The 20,128-nt window shown below is 39.9% G+C and overlaps 2 protein-coding genes across 7 annotated transcripts; both read right to left on the bottom strand.

The window, feature by feature from the left end:
- Nucleotides 1-489: 489 nt before the first annotated feature.
- Nucleotides 490-8,900, bottom strand: dkk3b (dickkopf WNT signaling pathway inhibitor 3b). Its single transcript, XM_071506660.1, has 7 exons — nt 8,706-8,900; nt 7,888-8,013; nt 7,604-7,684; nt 3,312-3,404; nt 1,732-1,876; nt 836-986; nt 490-749 (listed from the first exon to the last, which is right to left on the bottom strand). Exons 1-7 carry the CDS (start codon nt 8,898-8,900, stop codon nt 725-727), a joined length of 816 nt encoding a protein of 271 aa, XP_071362761.1. The 3' UTR covers nt 490-724.
- On the bottom strand, nt 8,871-20,033 carry LOC139637683 (dual specificity tyrosine-phosphorylation-regulated kinase 4-like). Of its 6 annotated transcripts, none has more exons than XM_071506563.1 (17): nt 19,902-20,033; nt 18,432-18,493; nt 18,202-18,298; nt 16,774-17,073; nt 15,923-16,195; nt 15,721-15,835; nt 15,428-15,609; nt 15,098-15,234; nt 14,778-14,918; nt 14,519-14,657; nt 13,654-13,738; nt 13,341-13,513; nt 13,172-13,232; nt 12,955-13,069; nt 12,707-12,810; nt 11,212-11,337; nt 8,871-9,009 (listed from the first exon to the last, which is right to left on the bottom strand). In XM_071506563.1, the coding sequence occupies exons 4-16, from the start codon at nt 16,879-16,881 to the stop codon at nt 11,225-11,227; spliced, it is 1,746 nt and encodes a 581-aa protein (XP_071362664.1). In that variant the 5' UTR covers nt 16,882-17,073; nt 18,202-18,298; nt 18,432-18,493; nt 19,902-20,033; the 3' UTR covers nt 8,871-9,009; nt 11,212-11,224. The 6 variants fall into 6 exon arrangements, 3 of the variants coding, with proteins under 3 accessions (XP_071362664.1, XP_071362672.1, XP_071362659.1); XR_011694667.1 differs by lacking the exon at nt 8,871-9,009 and adding an exon at nt 9,019-11,017 and having other exon boundaries at nt 11,113-11,337; XM_071506571.1 differs by lacking the exon at nt 8,871-9,009 and adding an exon at nt 9,019-11,060.
- Nucleotides 20,034-20,128: the final 95 nt, after the last annotated feature.

Below are 20,128 nucleotides of genomic sequence, written 5' to 3'. Positions count from 1 at the left end.
AAACTTGGATGGACATTTTTTCTATGATTTTGCATTAAAGCATCAACAGATGCCCATAGATATTTAGTCTCTCTGTGGAAGATCACTGAAGATGAATCCAAAAACTATCTTAACATGCAAATCAAAGAGCTTTTTGTTCCCTACAGTTGTACTATTTGTGTGTGTGTGTGTGTGTGTGTGTGTGAGAGAGAGAGAGAGAGCAAGAGAGAGAGCAAGAGAGAGAGAGACAAAGATCTCTATCAGTCCGCACTATAATCATGTGGGTATCAGCCTCATCTTGAATATTTTCATCATGGATTTTTGTGTGTGTGTGTGTGTGTGTGTGTGTGTTATTTCTGGGTTTACACTCCTGACACACAGAAAACAGGCTTAACTGTGCCCTCTATTGGTCACTGTTTTTTTTTTTGCTGTAATTTTTATCATCCACTCAGCAAAAAATAAATAAGTTAATCTGTGTCTGAACTGAACTAGTGAATAACACAGTAGCACTTTTCTTGGTTCTCAGTCAAAACCAAAAACAGGTCTTTTATTTCCTTCATGATATATAATACAGATTGGCAGTAAGGCATAAATAATACAGTGCAAGTCCTGCCCCGAAGCAATATCCAGTACTTTAATAAACTGTTGATCAGCAGGTGGACTGTTCTTTGGTGGATGTTCGTACAGCTTCTGGACAGCATGATGTAGTTTAATATAACTTCCTCATGCTTTTCATTCTCCAGCACTACTCTCCACAAACAGATCCACGTCTATAAGAGAGAAAAAAAAGCAATTAAAGAAAACATTACATTTACAAGTAGATTTACACTCCTCGTTTGTGTATGTTTGCTCTCACCCATGAGGTTGGCATTGGAGGGAGTCAGCACAGGGGCAGTGGTCACGGGGGCCCTCCTGGTCCCAGGCCAGCATATCCATCAACAGGTTGGGATGGCTCAGACAGGACTCCCCTTTCCCTGGTTTGGGGTTACACACTGGAAATAGCAGCTCTGGAGGAAGCAGCAATGAGAAAAGCAATCTTGATATTGCCAGCTCAGTCAGTCATAATGGCTGTTGTGCTGTATCCCTATAAATATTAACTGCCCACTTCTTGTTGTTACACCTAAACCAATAATAGGTCTGTACAGCTCCAGCTCCCCAGGTGATAAGACTAATTCCAGACAAGATCATTTTTCCAAGGATGTCTCCACTCCTGGACGATGTTTAATTACTGGAGTTTGACCCTAAACTAGCACATTTTGAATTTATGTGAAGTAAAGATATAATTACTTTTATCAATTTATTTTTTTACTGTTAGGGTTATATCTGCAGTCTGAGATGGAAATGACAGGGAAAGCATTGTCACTAGTTACCACTAGAGGTCAGCAAGAAAATATCAACGTCAGTTCACCCAAATTCAGTTCTACACAGCAATAGCAACAAAATGTATTGGGGCATTTTAAAGCAACTAATATCTAAATATGAGAAGCAGTGAAGTAAAAATAAGTGCAGTTGAAAAATACAATATAACCCAGTAGTAAATGACAGAAGTAAAATATACATTGCATAAAAAGAGAGAAAATAGATGATGAAAAAAGCAAGACTGATTTGACCTTAGCTCCAAATAACATACACTATAGTTATATTTGAGCTCATACTCTTTCTGTAGAACATGACATGAACTGAAGTGAGTCTGTTTCTCTGGTGTGTGTTATTTTGGGGTCGGTCTGTGAGGACGTCCCTGTTAAAGCTCACCTCGTTGAAAGGCACAGCACAGGTCCGACCTGCAGTCGCTCTGACCCTGACAGATCGTTCCCTCTGTTCCTTCGGTGGCATTGACTGTGCACTGGCCCCACACACACATCTGATCTGAGCAACACTCCTCATCCTTGGTGCAGGGCTGAGTGGGGAAACAAGTAAAGCACGCACAGTCTGTTCCTACTTTCAGGTATTTTTGTAACATCACCCATACTGTCATCAGCTCCTTTTTAGTATTTTTATTGATGCTGCTTTACTATGCAGGCTTAACACACATTGTTTCACATAAGTTTCTGCATTGTGTTGAGACACTTAGTTGTGCTAACGCAAGTTCCTATGACTGTACATTGCTTAGATTAGCAGCAATTCATTTTTTATTACGCAGCAGTGGATCAGATTATGTCTAAAATCAGCTGTTGGGTTGCTTTACAGAACATGTTGAGGATGCCTAATGGCACAGAGCAGAGAGAGGGCGCTGGACATGCAGGTGACAGAGATGAAGTGTCATCATTAGGTATTCATCATTAGGCAGACTGTTGATGGAAAAATCATTCCCACACATTTATCCTTTTAAGTAACCTTCCACCCAGAAGCAAAGATACTCGTTGTGACAGATGCTAATGAATCATGAAAATATGATACAAAGAGTTGATGCCATAAAAAAAAAAAAATTGGCTCTTCAGCAGCTAAATATTCCACTATATTCACCAGCTAGATGCTGACTTTGTCGTTCAGTGCTGAGCAGGTAGCATACAGTTGGTATATCGGAGCTTTCAGCTAAAGACCAAACATATCAGTACTTACGGCACTTTAATCATCTTAAAATGTAAAAAGAAAGAGCAAACAAGAATACTTGCTTCTGGAGAGCAGGTACGAAGGGCTACCCTGCATGAAATGAAGAACTGCTGCATATTGTTTTCATTGAAATATGGCTACACTGCAACTTTCCAGACATGGCTATCGAGTTGGAAAGTCCTTACTTGCTACTGAGCCGACAGGGAATTGATGCTGCCCAGTGGAACGCACCACAGTTAGTGTGGTTGAGTCCAAAGACTGTTCTGCTGCTTGTGAAATTTATGATTGTGAAGGCTCGGCCATGCTGTCTGTGGATGAGTTCACTGTGGCATCAGTGATCGACACACAGCACACCAGAGAGATTTTTCAAGATTGCTGGGGACTTCAATCATCCAAATTTAGAGATTGTTTTGCCAAAATTGCACCAAGTCAAGTTCGTTACATCCAAGTTGTAGTTGTTACTGCTAATGTAAGTGTGTTAATATTTATTTCTGGTCTATAATTATGTAGTTTTTTGCACATATTTATTGTTTTGCACATGTCCTTAAAGTCTATGCATATGTGTGGAAATGACCATAAACCTGAACCTGTACCTGAAAACAATGAGCTTAAAGATGCTAAAATGGTTCATAGAGCGTCAGTTCTCAGTGGGTTCGTCACTACGAGTGACAGGTTTTTACATTACACACAATTATTTAATCCACTGTTTCAGTGAAAATATTGTTCAGTGCAGCTTTAACTGAACAAATAGCTGCAAAAGACAACACTGACTGAATCCCTACCATATCTGTTGGTATGCAGGGGAGGCACTTGGAGTTCTCAATCTCATATAAGCAGTATTTCAGGTCACCACAGTCCTCATCCACCATGCATTCCTGGGAGGAGAGATAACAAGTCGGCAACAGAGCACAGAATTAAAATACACATTGAATCATAAGTGGGTCAAACTAGACTGTAGATCAGGACTGTCTAAAACATAAGCTCAGGAGATGACAGTGTAATATGCTGCACCACCAAGAGGCACTCAACCAAATATAATTATGGTTTACATTTCCCTGCATCACAGGAACAGTTGTACTCCACCGCACCCGCACCTAATGACCGTCTATTGCTTTGTTGTGTTTTTGCCAGCCACAGCCCGTCTCCGTAGAAACTGTCAGTTGTATGACATCAGTGACGAGACTAAATCTCAAGAGTCTCCTCTCTTTCCTCTTCGCTTGATTCCTTTCCTACTCTGTAGATGTAACATGTCTTACTAAATGACAAGGACTGAAAAAGTGAAGTGCAACTGGTCATGTGACTGATTATACCTGACAAGGGTAAAGAAATGAGTATCCTTTCCTCCTCTGTGTGACCTCTCCCTGCATGACTCCCAGCATGACACACCGCTTGAGACTTAACCCTAATGTTTTAATCTCTTAAGCATTTTCTGCTATCAAACTCTTCCTTTATAGGTGAAATGAATAAACATGATATTAAATCATGTTTTTATTTTCAATTATCTACAGGAACACCTCATACAACAAGAGGGTTAATGTCATGCAACGTGTATTGTAAACTAAAGAAATGATTTTTCCTGCAGCGTAAATCTGATTTATCTTGCAGTGTCAAATTTTGGAACGCTAATCAGATATTTGAGATTTAGTTTGATTCTTTTCCAGTGGTCAGAGGAAACAGTGTCTGCCAAAAACAGCACTGTCCTGCTGTGAACTCACCATTTAAATGTTTTTTTTATTTAAAGAAATCTTTTTCTTTGTGTGCGTTGCCTCTGGGAACTCAACACTGAAACAGAGCCAAGTCCCTGAAACAGCACGTATTACGGAGGCTGGCTGCAATGTATCAAAGTCGGAGACAGGATCAGGAGCCTGACAGTAGAATCTGTTTGTCATTAAGCAGGGCTACGCATAATGACAGGCACTCAAGTATGTCTGCTGCTTCTCCACCATCAAGTGCATTATTAGCTCTCCAGTGAATCTCTCTTCAAAATGTATGCACGCTGACTGGACGTGACACATAGGCTCTGACCACACCCATAGACACACAAACGTGCAAAGAGCATGCCTTGTCAGGACAGGCGATGGCTGGGTTTCTCTCTTCACCTCAGGCAACACCTTGCCCCCTGCTAACACTTTCTCTTCCAGCTGAGCTATTCAGCTTGATAAAGCCCCATTTTTTTGTGTTGTTGTCAATATGTACATGTCTGCAGAAATACAGATGTTCCTTCTTTATTCAGCATACAAGATAAGACACTACTGTGGTGACAGAGACACGCTGGAAACTGCAAATAGGGGCCACACTACACAACAACCCACGACCCTGCAATTATCTTAATAAATGCCAGATGACTAAAGCTGTTATACCGCTCTAGAAAAATATTTTCCACAAATTGCTTTGCAGAAAAAGGAGAATGAAAGTAACATTGACTGCTCACTGAGTGATAGACCCCATGTAGGCATCTAGTGAATTTACAGCTGGCCAAGCTAAGTCTTAAAATAGCTACCAAACAGACATACGCTGCATGTAGTTGTAGCATGTTAAGTTGATGCAGTTGTTTCACACAAACTACCACATAAGTAAAGCAGCTTCACACATACTCAGTCTATGGCTGATATTTTGGCTAGCTATCTTTAGCATACATTTAGCTCCATTTTTCTAACTTCTGGCTAGTTTTGATCTCTTCAGGCTGTGTCCGAAACCACTCACTACTCCCTACCTAGATAGCAAGATATCTGGCCCATGCTTGGGCCACATGCTTGTGTCTCCTCTGGCCCAGTACATGCCCCAGTTCCACGGCCCAAGTCTGGCCTACATACAGCATGACTGTCAGATGCTACTTCTACATCTGGTCAACACGGGAGGATAACAGCCAGAATCTACCCAGATGTGGACGTGTATGGCCCAGACCTGGGCCATGGAACTGGGTTGTATACTGGGCCAGAAGTTTCATTTTGCTATATGGGTATATAGTCCACAGTGTAGTAAGTTCACCATTTGTAGCCCTGTCTGAATGTATAGTGAGAATTATTATACCCTATATAGTGGACTCATATTATCCCACAATGCATTGTGAAATGTAGTGTATTACCATACTTTTAGTTGCATCTTGCCCAGTGAGTCAGGGGCATAGGAAGCGGTATTTGGTATTTTACGGTCAGGTGAGCTCAGCACACCTGTGGTGCACTTGGAAATGGTGGGATCAGACAGAATATCAATTTTCACTGTAGGCGGCCAGGTTAGAGGTTGTGACACTTGTGGTCAATCGCATTCACTATTCATCCCCTTTAAACACAGGGCTCTCCTGAGTCATGGTGCACTGATGGTTTGGGAAACCCGCAGAGAGCTTGTCTCAGTGGAGATTTCTTTATTTCTGAAAACACGCCTGTTGATTTGCCTTCAGACGGCTGGCCATAAGAACTACTAACTGATTTCAGAGCTGATAAGAATCACTCGTTATTCTTTATTCCTTCGAGCTGGTGTTAGCTTGATGCCAGTCAAACATCAAAACCTTTTGTCTGCATGACCCCATATCAGCTGGTAGAAAAACATAAAATAAAAGTGGAAAGACGAGCAAACTGTGAATAAAGGGAGATTTTAGGGAGGTTTACATGGTTTGATTTCACTGAGTAAAAACAAACTACTCTGGAACAAAACAGGTGGGTGTTTGAACAGATAGGAGGTGGACCTATAAAAACGCAGTAATCCTTGGCACTAAGACTGCAGTGTATGTAGTGAATGCATTGCACCACTGGATAACTGTCACCACACCCTCTTCTACATCTCTCCTCCCCCTGGGAAGCATGGTGAGTCACCAAGATACTAACAGGCACGCTCAGTGCGCTGCAGGCAAATACCAGTTCACTGCATTGGCCAATAGTAGTCAGTGATATGGGCCTAAATATCTGTCAAAGCCTCAACTGACTGTGTGAATTCTGGCAAATTCCCTCTGTCCTCTCAAATGACAATGTCTCATAATTACGACCATCTCAAAACTACTCATTAGGATATTTTCTTATACTTATGAGATAAAAATCTGTAACTATGAGACAGAGAAGTAATGATAATGAGAAAAACTGTTTATCTAAAACATTTTTTTCTAAAACAAAGTTAGATGACCATACATCGTTTTTGTCCATACATCATTTTACCTTTGAATCGCCTAAATAAAATGCGTGCAGAGGGTGAAGGGACTTCAGATATAAAGGCTTTTACACATCTGTATGCAGCTGTAACAGCTTTCAATGACAGAAAGTAGCTAAATTTTAAAGTATAATCACCTAAAGCAACCAGTTAAAACTATAAGTCTTTGCATGTGGATATTTTCTCTGAAGTGCTGAGTCAGTCAACTTTGCTGTGACTTCCTTGAGTTTAATTCAAGCGTGACTATGTAGGAGCTGAAATTTCTATACCGTTAGTCACTGTAGAAGAGCAGAGCAGACCTTACCCTGCCTGGTATGCAGGCGTACTTGCTTTCCCTGGCATTTTTTTTTTCCAGCAGGAAGCTCTATTAACATAACCACTTTCTGTACAGCTGCCAGGAAAGTAAAAGATCAGAACTGCCGTTGTAAAGGAAAATGGCAAAACAGGCAGCAGTAATGACCTCAATCCAAGCTAGAACTATGAAAAGTATATGGTAGGTCAGTTTGCTGGATGATCTCATCCTGTATAAAACAAGTAGAGACAGCACCGTCCCAGTTTCAGAAAGCACTCCACCTCTCCGAGGTGAGGGGAAATGTTTACAACATTACATTTAAATGAAGTGCTTTGGATGAGTTGACATTTTAAAAAAAAAAAATTAAAAACACTAAATGATTGATGCTTTCACTGGAATGCCATAAAACATAATGAGGACTCAGATCCTTCATTTGTATTTCCAAAATGCTGCCTATACACTGTGCATCACTGCCACTAAAAGTGACTGAAAGAGTCTGAAACTGCTACAGTTAGGATCCATGTGAGCATGAAAAATTTCTGCAAGAAGACCCAACACTTTACACATGGTGAAACGTGCATTTGTCCCAATGTCCTCTAACTACTCACTAATCACAGACCAGACAAGGGAGGGCAAAAGACTCACGTGATCCACACTGTTCCAAAGACCAGAGAGCTCCATGTGGATGTGTGAAAGATGAGTCTCTCCTGTTTTGTTATTAGTTTCCTATGAATAGTAAAAAAAAAAAAAGGTGACATATTATATCAGGCCTTACACACTTGTATTTTTGCATCCTTAAAATCACAGTCTTTCTGTTTCACAACCCTGCAGCCTACTCACAAATGTAAAGATCATATATTTTTCTTCATCTATGACAAAATGACCTCTGAAAGATGAGGGGGTTAAATGCTGTAAAGATGAACCCCTACCTTGTCAGTCCTGTCTAGGACCTGAACGTCTCTGTCTCCATTCTTAACAATCCTCTGAGTTTCGTTATGATAGCTGAGACGCAGGTCTGCTGATGTTAAAGATGATTTTGCACTCTCGGTAGTTATCTGTTGAATGTAAGGATACATGTGAACTCCATTCGTAAATCTTACATAAAATACAACACACAGCATTTCCATTTTGTTCATACATCATGATTTCCATATGGGGATCAAAGAATTAATCCTCGAGGGGGCTATAAATGTGGACAGTTTGTTGATATACAGCATTTTCTATTTTGATATTAATCTCCAGTTCTTGGATGACATGAGGGGAAAACCTCCCAGTAGTTCGCAAATGATCAAAACCAGACATAAGCAGGCTTGTTAAACCTGCTGAAATCCACTTCTAGGGGAAAATAACAAACCTTCCAGGAGTCTCAGTTGCAATCTTACAAAAAAAAAAAAAATCTGTGTCCTTATATACCTCTTACAGAGGTATATAAGGATAAGGTTATTCAGTATTACCTTTTCTTGTATGGTATTGACAGGACAAATATCCACTTTAACAACTGCTATTAATAGAGCTATTCAGTCATGATGTGGGTCAGACACAAAGCAGACATGGAAACCCTGTGTAGTGTTGCTAAGCCTTAACATTAAGTTGACCGCAAAAACAGTTAAACTTGGATGACATTGATTTTTGTCCGCTGTTATAAAAAGTATAAAAGATGCTGAAACAGGATAAGATGAATAGCAGTATGTCTCTAATTAACTATACAACAGTGCCTTTGTATAAATGAATAAAATGTGACGCAGACCTGATCCACTGCCTCCTCCAGTATGTGCTTGGTATCCTCCATCAGCTCCTCCACCTCTCGGAACATGTCGTTCAGGCTGACCGGGCCCCGCTCCAGGGCGTCCCGCAGGATCACCGCCCCGCTCCGCGCATTCCCGCCGGTCGCCCACAGCAAACACAAACTCCAAGACACCGACAGCAGCATGATACCAGACATCTTCCCCTCTCTTCCTCCTCCCGGTCGCCGCTGTGTGTCTGTAGCAGGGCAGTGTGACGCACTGAGGGCGCACAGCCGCGCACAGCTGGATCCGTTTTATTTGGAAAGTCTGAGGAGGGATCGTGGAGGGGCTGGGGTTATAAACTCAAACAAATCGCGTTTAATGGCGTGGAAAGGGTTCAAATTGCATTTCGTGGAGTAAATGTCAAAATCAAAGGGGGGGTTATGTGGAAGTTTTCTAAAAGGCATAAATGTGGACTGTGCGCTGTAAAAACAGGCTAATGTTGACAAGATCAAAAGCTGGTGGCAGCGGTTTCCAGATGTGATCTGTAAATGGAAATTTACCACGAAAGCAAAATTGTAACCATCATGCACAGTGGAGTTGACAGGAAGAGGGACACCAGACCAAACAGACAACAAGTAACCAAAGCGTGTTGCTAATAAAAACCTTGATGTTTACCATATACTGGAGACGTGAAGATGCCTACATGGAAACAGTGCTACAAAGTTAACGTCATGGATGATGGAGAGCTACAGTTCTGTTTGTACTCATAAAGTCAGCTCTAATTTCAAGACCCCGATCAATCAAATACATTGACTCATGCATTGTTTGCAGCAAATATTTAGCCCATTGTACAAAAACAAAAATTATGCTCTGACTGCACAGTCAGTGGCTGTCTGATTCAGCAGTTAAGACAGAGTCGTACTTGCAACTGTCACAGTTTCCATATCCAAGTTACCGCATAAATATAAATAGATACCATAAATATACCATAAATATTGTATCTAGATTATGGTCAAGGCCTCTTGATATTCCAAGACCTGCAACTAGGATGCTGACATGCATGTAAATGTTCTCACTGATAGCAAAACATGTGTGGCTACATTTGTATACGAATTGCACAAAAATACAATTTAAAATATTTTATGGTTCTTATGAATGTTATGAACCAACAATACATTTTTATACTGGAAATAAACACTGTATATATATTTATCTCACTGAACACTGATTTCATTGGCTTTAAGTTCATGTGACACAGGAGAAAATGTCTATCGAAATCTATTGAATAATATCTGTAAAACTACATGTTTTATTTGAAGCAAAGAATACAAATCAGACTGTGCGTTCATTGTGGTTTAAACTAATCAATCTTTAAAACTCAACTAGCGCCAACAAGCAGTCCAAAATCCAAAGACAGATACATTTACACTGATATAAAATAGAGACGTTCAGCCAACCCTCACATTAGAGAAGCTGGAATCAGAGAATGTTTGGCAATTTTGCTTGAAGAATGACTTAATCCAAAATAGTGGCAGATTTATTTCCCAGCAATTTGTAAACAAACTCCCAGCAGGACTCATTTAAAGGTCCCATATTTTTAAAAAAGTGAGATTTCCCTGTCTTTTTTGATTATAAAGCAGGTCTAGGTTCTGTATGAATATTGTAAACGTCCACAGAAAAATGCACACAGCCTGTGTTCAGAAACTGAGCCTTAAAATGAGCCGCCAGGACTTCTGCAACTTTGTGATGCCACAGCAAAGCAGTCACTGCCCTCAGCCATGCCATGAGCCCAGCCCACCTCGACCCACCGTCAAAGCCGTACAGGATTTGGTTTCTCTTAGTTCTCTTAGTGTTTACCTGAAATCTGCTATATATAGTACTGAACTTGTGTTTTTAGTATTTAAACCACATTCTTATGGATCTCAACACTTTAAATAAAACACAAGTGAAAAGTAAAATATTGGACCTTTAATGTGCTATGGTTATGTTCATGGGCTGATTATTTTCAAGATATCACAGGTGCCGTATCTAACATTTTATTTTATTTTATTTTATATAACATTTTGACTTGTTGCAGTAGGAAACACACAGGTGCCACTAATGGCATTAACAATGGCTTTTTTTAATTTAAGTATCCCAGTGAGCCACAACAGTGTGACAGTGAGGCAGCATGCACAGCACTAGGAAATTAAAGGGGAAGCATCTTTCCATCCATCCCTCCATTAGGTATAATGCTTTTCCTTGAGGCTTGTAGGGGAACTGGAGCCAATCCCAACTGACATTGAGCAAGAGACGGGGTACACCCTGTAAAGGTCGCCGATCGATCACAGGCCTGACATATAAAAACACAAGACCATTTACACTCACATTTACACCTATGTGCACAAAGGGAGAAAGGGTGGAAATTATTGATGACAACCAACTGACCATTGCTGCAGCGCCTCATCCCACAATGCTGGTACAGATAAAAATGAAGGTGAATGGGCATTATCAATGTGTAGCACTGGAGTGACTGTTATATGGTACCTTTATGTGCCTCTTAATTTCCAGCCTTCTTTGCTTTGGTCTTTGTGATTGGCTGCAACTGCAATGGTAGCATTTTCTCTCTTTTCAGCAGGGCGGGCTTTTTTTTGCTCATGGGCACCGGGGCATCTGAGTAAAAGTACACAGGGAAAGGCAAATGATCATGATATTTCTTTTAGGGCAACTCTACTGTGGCCATAACTCTGCTACTCTTTTAGGCTGCACTTCGTCACAGTAATGCTAACGTCAAATTTGGAAATGTCAAATTTGCAATATTTGATCATACACCAAAGAAATGGACAAAGTCTAATTTTGTGGGGGCATCACCAAAGTCGGGATTCACCCCCTATGGAACATACATATGTGCATTAAAATTAGCCCCAAGACGCATTCTTCGACGGTTGCCTCATAGATGTATTATGGGCTACATTTGGGGCGCCTGTGGCTCAGGAGGTAGAGCGGGTCGTTCACTTATCAGAAGGTTGGTGGTCCCTGGCTCTTCCAGTCCGCATGTCGAAGTGTCCTTGGGCAAGGCACTGAACCCCAAATTGCCTCTGATAGCTGTTCCATCAGTGTATGAGTGTGAGTGAATGGTAGAAACACTCCATGTGTAAATGTAATCACTGTATGATTGTGTGTGTGAATGGGTGAATGTGGCTCACATTCTAAAGCACTTTGAGTGGTCAATAAGACTAGAAAATGGTAACTGCTGTTTTAGCAGTCCATATTACATTTGAGGACCAATTGCACCACAGTAGCATGACAAAGCTGTCTCATCCTTCAAATGTGGTCAAGAAATGTGTTTCATGGGCAACGGGTGGATCCTTTGCAGCCCAACGTATCCCAAGTGTGTGATTACTGGGAGACAACAAGTGGGGGCAGCCTTTTACATGTCTGTGCCCAGCAGCCCACTGTCTCATACTCTGTCCACAACTTAAGGTAAAGTAATAGTACCTGTTTTGCAGGATAACATACTACTCTACAAAAAGGGCGGTGAGAAGCGTACAGCAGTCTGAGGGAGCTACTTTGCGAAAGACAGTCAGCGTGAATTTTTAACACCACAAAGTGATAAATCACTTTTAAAAAAGAGAATCGGCGGGCTCCGTAAGTAAGACAGTGGCCAAGGATAAACAGTAAATTCTCTGTCAACCAGACTGTCTCCTTTTGGTTCAGCCTTCACAGTCTATGCAGTCTTCATATGCCAGACTGTCATAGAATGCATCCTTCAAAGGATACGCCAACTGAATTGGGACACAGCTGAAGTGTAGCTGTCGGGATATTTCATCATATAAATCAAACTTTGACCTGCTGGTTACACCAGGGGAAGAGGCCAGGAATCATAAGAGTTAAGAAAATTCATCGTCTAGGAACCATATATATCTGCACCAGATTTCATGACAATCCAACAAACAATTGTTGCCATCTTTGCCAGATATGTGGCACATGGTCTCCATATGTGTTACTGTTGAGCACTAAGGGTTTTAGGACATTGGCTTACCTGATCTAGTTTTGCCAGCGTTCGTTACAGGTTTGGTCTCTTTCATAAGAATCCATGGATGCTGCAAGGCGTGCTCTGGTGTTAAGCGCTTTGTCGGATCATATCTAAATAATAAGACACATGCTTGTAAAGAGGAGATTCTACAAGATATTTAAATTGTGATAAAATAACAAATGAATTCAGACAATTCAACAGAATTATACTTATAGAGAGCTATATTTATATGTTTCTGAGAGATGGGCACTTACTGAAGGCAACGCTCAATGAAATTCACAAAATAGACACTCTTAGAATTCAGTTGTTTGATCAGAGTGCTTCTGTGACGTCTTATATCCTTAATTTTCAATGGGATGCCATTACAATCTGCATAACCATGACAAATTAACAAGTAAGTTTCGCAAGGCTCTGCAAAGTTGAGGACATTTTTTCAGTAAATTCATTACATTTTTAAATTCTTTTGCTCACCAAAGAAATTTTTTCTTTTGGGTGCTTCCATCACCAGCTCTGGAGGAGGGACACCCAGCACCTACAAGAATTCACATCAAACACTTGTAAAGGTTGCATCACGGTTGAAAGAATTATGACAACAGTTTGAATGGAACGAAGATAGCATCACTTAATGATTAAATATTACCTTCATTATGCAGTTGAACTGTTCTGCATAGTTACATCCACGAAATAGACAGTGACCGAGGTGGAGCTCAGCTAACAAGCAGCCCAGGCTCCACATGTCAGTAGCCGGACTGCACCTTTTGCCGAGGAGCATCTCTGGGGACATGTAGTACAGAGTGTGGATGAGGGGATGGTCTGTGGAGGAAGATGAAGGAAAGAGATTTTTTTTAAAAAGGCGAGTGTTTACATTATCTCTGTTTTGCTTGCGAAATTTATATGACTCTACAAGAAACAAGAAAATGTCTTACTTAATGATGATGAAAATTCACACTGACCTCTGTCTCTTGCAAAGTAGCTCCCTCCAAAGTCACAGACTGCTGTACGCTTCTCACCGCCCTTCTTGTAGAGCAGTATGTTATCCTGCAAAACAGGTACTATGACTTTACCTAAAGTCGTGGACAGATGAGACAGTGGGCTGCTGGGCACAGTCATGTAAAAGGCTGCTCCCAGTAATCCTTTTGTGTATCTTCAAGGTCATTTTGTGTCTCTTTGTAGTTGTTTTGTGTCTCTTTGTGTTTAATTTGAGTAATTCTGTAATGTTTTTGTCCTTTTGTACTCATTTAGCAGCCCTTGGTTGTTGTTTTGTGTATGTCTCTGGTCATTTTTCATTTGCTTGTGGTTTGTTGATCTCATTATTGTCATTATTTAGCATCTCTTTGTAATCATTTTGCATGTGTTTGTAGTTGATTAGTGTCTTTGTTTTTATTATGTGTCTCCTTCATTTGCCAATGAACCCTGGGGGGCCTTGGACCCCTTGGGCACTTGTGCCTGTAGTACTGAAAGAGTACGCTAAAGCCCTTATTTGTGGAATTGGAAAGTTTACAGTTTTGATGCCCCCTAGTGGTCAAAATATCACATACATGCATATAGATGGTTCAGGGATACTCTGATCTGGCAGTGGGACACAGTATGAATTCACTGAAAGCCATACATAGTTTGTCCACAAACTCACACCCATGCCATAAGAATGACTTTGTACTTTCATACTTTTACTGAAACTCTCTAAAGTATCAGTTTATCATCAGTATTTTTTTAGAAAGAACATTATTATACTGGGCAAGGAAACTTGATCTTGAATCAGTTGTGGCACAAACACAGTAACAACAGTATGCAAGATTTTTCAGAAGCTGTGGTTCCTACCGGTTTAAGGTCTCCATGGATCATCCTCTTCCTTTTGAGGAACTGTAGACACTTCAGCACATCTATGGTGTATTTTCTCACCTCTTTCTCATTGAAGCCACGTGGATAGGTGTCTTTTAAGGCTTTATATAGGTCCTTTCTAAAAATAAATGTGAGAGGCTTGCTTTCACTTTTAACCTCAAACAACCTGCAGTGCGATCCAGAATGCATCTGTATAATATCTGAAATGTTCCCCCACTCAAAGAATAAGGAAACGTACCTAAAGAGCTCAAAAGTGATGCAGAGGTGATTGCGGAAGTAGAAGTATTCCTTCATGTGGACAATGTTGGCTGTGTTGTTCTTGTCTAGCTCTTGCAGGACTTCTAACATCTTCACTTCAGCCATTCCCAGCTGATGAACACTGAAAAACCATTAAAGAACAATATGAACTCTGTAACCGTGTGTGGGTGGCTGCATGTACAACTGACATCTAAAGTATTTAAGGCACCCGAGGTACCCTATAGAGTTTCAGCCCAAGATGCTACGAAGCAATGTTTTGATGACCAGGTCACCATTTTGTTTGTGTCTCTTTTTTTTTACCTGTCTTTGCTTCGAATGACCTTGATAGCCACCAGCTCCATGGTCTTGTGGTCCATGCATTTGAGGACCTGTCCAGAGTAGCCTGTCCCAATCAACTCTAGTACTTCAAAGCGGTAGGCCAAGTGGTCACTGATAATCTGTGAAATAAATGGTTATAGCGTTATCAATAGTTTAAGTATACCATGAGAAAGAAATGTTGCATCTTATCACTAAGATAGGATGGGGAAATGTTTCAAATCATTGTCAACAATTACTTTAACATGAAATTAAAGCTTCTCTGTGAATGGATCGAAGTGTTTGTTTCTGTATAGTAAATACTTGAGCTCTTACTGCTTTGTAGAATCCTTCCTCAGTGTCATAGCCAGAGTTGAAGGACTTGATATCGTTGGTTTCGGTGACCTTGGAGTAACGAGTCTTGTTGGCCTCTTTTCCCACGTACCACACCTCTTTGTAGTCCTTGATTTCTTCCAGCTCATACTCTGTTAGATAATGCTTGGAATCTCTCAGAACAGCTGTGTGTGGTGTAAGCAGATCTGTTAGATATTTTTTCTCATGTTCTCACAAGGAAATCAGAAAAGACTCTAAACTGAGAATTAAAAAAGAACAACCCAAAAATCTCTTACCTTCTGGGGACATGGCTGAAGTTTCCACAGGGGGTGTCTTGTTGACTTTCTGCTCCTCCTTGGAAGCAGAGGTTTCCTTCGGGGAGGTGTCGCTCCTCTGTATCCCCTCTGGTTGCTGCATACAGTGTCAAGTAAACATATTGAAATTTCCTGCAAAATAAAATGATGAATATATGGATAAACAAACATTATTGTGACAGACCTGAATAACATGTGGATGGGAAGCTTTCTGTGGGGACGTGCAGATTGCTGGGAGCAAAGTATGACGATTGAGGCTGAGCCCCGGTTGGGTTTTCTGCCGGCCCTTGGAAATAGGTGGCAGGACACTGTGCTGAGTGTGGCTGAAATCCTTTTGGGTTTTTGGAGGACCCTTGCTGATTGATGGCAGGACTGTCTGTTGAGTGCGTTTGGCAACCTTTTTAGTGACAGACTTCGGCTCCAGTAAGGTCTTGTTGCTTTTAATGGTGAAATTACTCTATGAGCAAAAACAGAGGGTATGTTTGTAAGTGTAATTTAGGCTATAATGTTTACTACTTGTTTCACTGGGATTCATTGCAAAATATGGTGGCACAATGCTGCTCGGTGTAGAAACATACAAAAATCTGAACCCTTACTAACTGACAGGCTATATGACATTAACTTTACAATGATTTCTTGCTGCAGCACAATTATTAAAAGTGACTTATGTCAGAAAACATTAACAGTAAAGTCACTCCTAAGCCAAAACAAATGAATCACAGTGACCAACTATTCATTTCTATTATTGTGCTTTTCTTACTGTGACATGTCATAATGTCTTCTATGAAAAATGCCAATACATTGACTCAATCCACAATAGTGGAGGATGAGTGGAGGTATAAGGTGACATAAAATTGACATACTGAAGAACAAGAATCTCAAAATTGTGCTTAACTACACTGCTTGAGAGTCTAAGCAACAGGTGTATTGGTAACCCTTTATTATGACAGAGGATGGTAGCTATTGGATGATAATATATTATCAGATAACCCCATTATTCACGCAGTAACTGTTCAAGCCATATATTAAACCAACCTTGTTGTGCTGTAATGTTGGTCTGGAAATGTTTTCTCTTCTTGGTAAAAGCTTTACAGGTTGTGTTTTTCCAGGTCGTGTGTTCATCCCCTTTTTCTCCTTCTCCATGTCAGTGCTCAACACCTCTTCATCTCTCTCACAGAGTTTCGTCTATGGAAGGCTCAACTGAAGACAGAGGTGCTGCAGAGGTTCTGATGACACCATAATGGAGCGTGTCATAGATGGAGGTTCTATGAGCTAAGCTCCAGTCAGAGGCTGGTCTGAGGTCAGTGGGTGGCCCAATAAAACCTCTGGTTGAGTCTAGGGATATATATATTGATTTCAGCAATACAGCCAGACACAGAAATGTTATTACTAAAGATTTCTTAATTGCTGAAAACACCATTCATTTACAGCAGCACACCAAAACAAGTCCATTGTTTTGCATTTTTTAACAAGATGCAGAAACGGTCACTATGATACAGAATCCCTTAATTTTTTTCACCTTAAAATTCGATTAATTTACCCATTAATAATTACATAATTATGGTATTTTAATAACATTTTATAGGTAAGAATGAAATTAATGGATTGAAGGCTTTATATATTTGAGTGTTTTTAACAGACTATTCATAAGGTTTAAGAAGTTTTTAAGGGGTGAACGATCCCTGAATACCTTACCTTAATATGGTCTTAAATTCTCAATTAGGTAAATTTTCAGGGGTAATTGATCTGTTTTTTTTACCCTTTAAAACCCCCATAAACCATTCATACAATCTATTATAAATAGCCCACCAAAATTTGTCACAATCTATGAATTTATCCATGACTAAGCATTAACTGATAAATCAAGGTTCCTATAGGGTACAAATTAACATGTGGTGTTATTTTGTAAATTTAATCAATTTTCACAACTTACAAACATAAAGTAATATAATACATAAACTATTTCACACTATTTCAAAATAATGTGTAAATTAATTAGTTATATTTTATGGGAATCAGTTTGTCAAAACAGGGTCATGGCAGTACATCTGAACTAATGGTCTTAAAAGTAGATTTTGATACAGGGACAATACATGGCCTTGAGACAGGCCTGTTCTCAAGACATTTTGACAAGTCACAGTAAAAGCACAGGTGTAAATGATAAAATCAGTAATGGCTGAATTCCACTTAGCTGCTTCAGCCTCAGGGTCCTGGTACTGTGCATGTCAACAAAATTACAGCTAATCATATTACCTCGGACTCTTGGGGCCTCCGGAGTTCTGTGCCCCCAGGTCTCTGATCACTTTGTTCACTTTACTTGAATAAGAATCAACCAACCAAACCTCAAACAAATTTTAAAATAAGAGACACGTACAATAACTGTGTAGTTTAATTGGCATCCTCAGAAATACATACTGTATGATGTAAGTAATGTAACTTAATTATGTTTAATTTCATTCTTACACGTGGATAATCCAGACCTCGCTGCTTGACATGTACAGTATGACCCCTCTTTTGATAAAGTGGACTCCTTCAGGATGTCATAGCAGTTTCCCACCACCTGAGGGCAAAGCAAGACAAAACATCTCAGGGACACAATCAGAGCTGGAAAGTTGAAAACAATGATAAGCAAAAGCAGTGTTAAAACTTGAGAGAGGTGCATTTTATGTGTGCTTTTGTATGTGCATACGTACATGTATAAATGTGTGCGTGTGTATACTTCTGGATGTTTCTCCTTCTCTGAGTGGACCCCATTCTGCACAGTTAGAAGGACAGTGGATTAAGTGTAACATAGAAAATACATACTGCAGTAAGTAATGGTACCAAGTCATTTACAAAGGCTTAATGGTTTGTTCACTGAAATTATGAAATCCATATTTTCTCACTGATCTAGTGGTTTTCTAGCCACATGGTTATTTCTGTCTTTCCAAAGGTGCAACAGCCACATGTTTGTTATGACTATTTGACATGAGGGCCAATTTCTGCCATCTTTAAAACCCTCTGACTTCAGAAGACAGCTGTCACAAAGCAATAAAATGGCAAGGCGTGTGTGTGTGTGTCTGTGTGTAAGACTCTGTGTGTGTGTGTGGTGTGGGTAGTGGGGGGTGGGGACTTTGAGGTGCATGAATGACACAGACACATAATTTAATTTTCCATGCTGGCACATGCTTAGAAAATTGAATAAAACAACATATTTAATTAAAAATATGATTAAAATTATAGTATTGTAACAATGAAAGCGTTAAGAGGTCAGACAAGGAAGCGCATCTGCTGAAATGTTATGTTGAATTCCTCAAAGCTGATACTGAGATGTGACCTTGAGCCCTGCAGGTGACGGGTGGTCTATGGACTAACTTCTTCAACATCTCTAAACTTCTTTAGAGTTTAGTCCAGATTACATTCAGACATATAAACTTTAAACTTTGTTAATGGTTTAACAGTTTCCAGGATGTTTAATGACAGTGTATTTATCTACTTTATCAAGGTTTTTCTTTTCTTTTTTAACACATGAAACCTGCTAATATTCATAAACCTGATATTGACACGTCTCTGTAACTGTCACTAAATGCTAACAGAGAAAAGTCGACATATACACAAACTCATGTTTAACTCTTGTTTCCTACTGGAGGTCTGCGCAGCTTTTTCAAATTCTGCATCAGCTGTGTCATTTAGCCGAGAGAGACTCAGCAGTACCGGATATAGGGCAAATTTACTTTCAGAATAAAAGTACGTCTTACAAACTGGACCTAAATGGGCTGCTTCCATCAAACTGAATATTTTGTTAATATTATAGTTACCGTTGTAAAAGTAGAAAATTAGGTTAATTAGAAAACTATATTTACACAAGGTCTCCAAAATCATTCATTAATAATAAGTAAATAGTAGGCTAATTAGTAGGCCTTAACAATCACTGAGATTGTGTTGACATGTAGAAACGCTGATTATGTAGTTTTTCTGTTTTCTGTTCTGTTTAGTTTCAAGAACAACCACACTTTCAAATAAAACAACCCTATTAAACTGTATAAATATCATAACTGGCTGAATGAGAAATGGAGTGATTAGCCAGTTAGCTAGCTTATCTTAAATTTCACAGTGTAACAGGCTATGATATGATGTCTACCCTCGCCTTTTAAATCAACTAAAACCCTCCAGTGTTAATTCACCTAGTGTCGTCTCCTTGGTTCAGTATTCTTCTTTCTGAGAAGCTGAAAAATGACATATTTGTTAGCACTGAATAACTCCAGCTGCAGTAGCCCACAGTACGCTTAAAGCTAGCTGTCCAAAAAGATGGAAACATAGGGCTTAGACTTTATTTTAATTATTAGTGTTTTTTTTTTTTTGTTTGTTTGTTTTTGCAGAATAGAGTGTAAGTCATAGGGCATAGGGTGCA

The sequence above is a fragment of the Trachinotus anak genome, unplaced genomic scaffold (assembly GCF_046630095.1).
Source record: "Trachinotus anak isolate AG129_WGS33_773 ecotype Australia unplaced genomic scaffold, CSIRO_AGI_Tana_v1 ptg000002l, whole genome shotgun sequence".
NCBI lineage: Eukaryota > Metazoa > Chordata > Actinopteri > Carangiformes > Carangidae > Trachinotus > Trachinotus anak.
The sequence above is the reverse complement of the archived record's forward strand: the minus strand, read 5'-3'. Positions and strand labels throughout refer to the sequence as shown.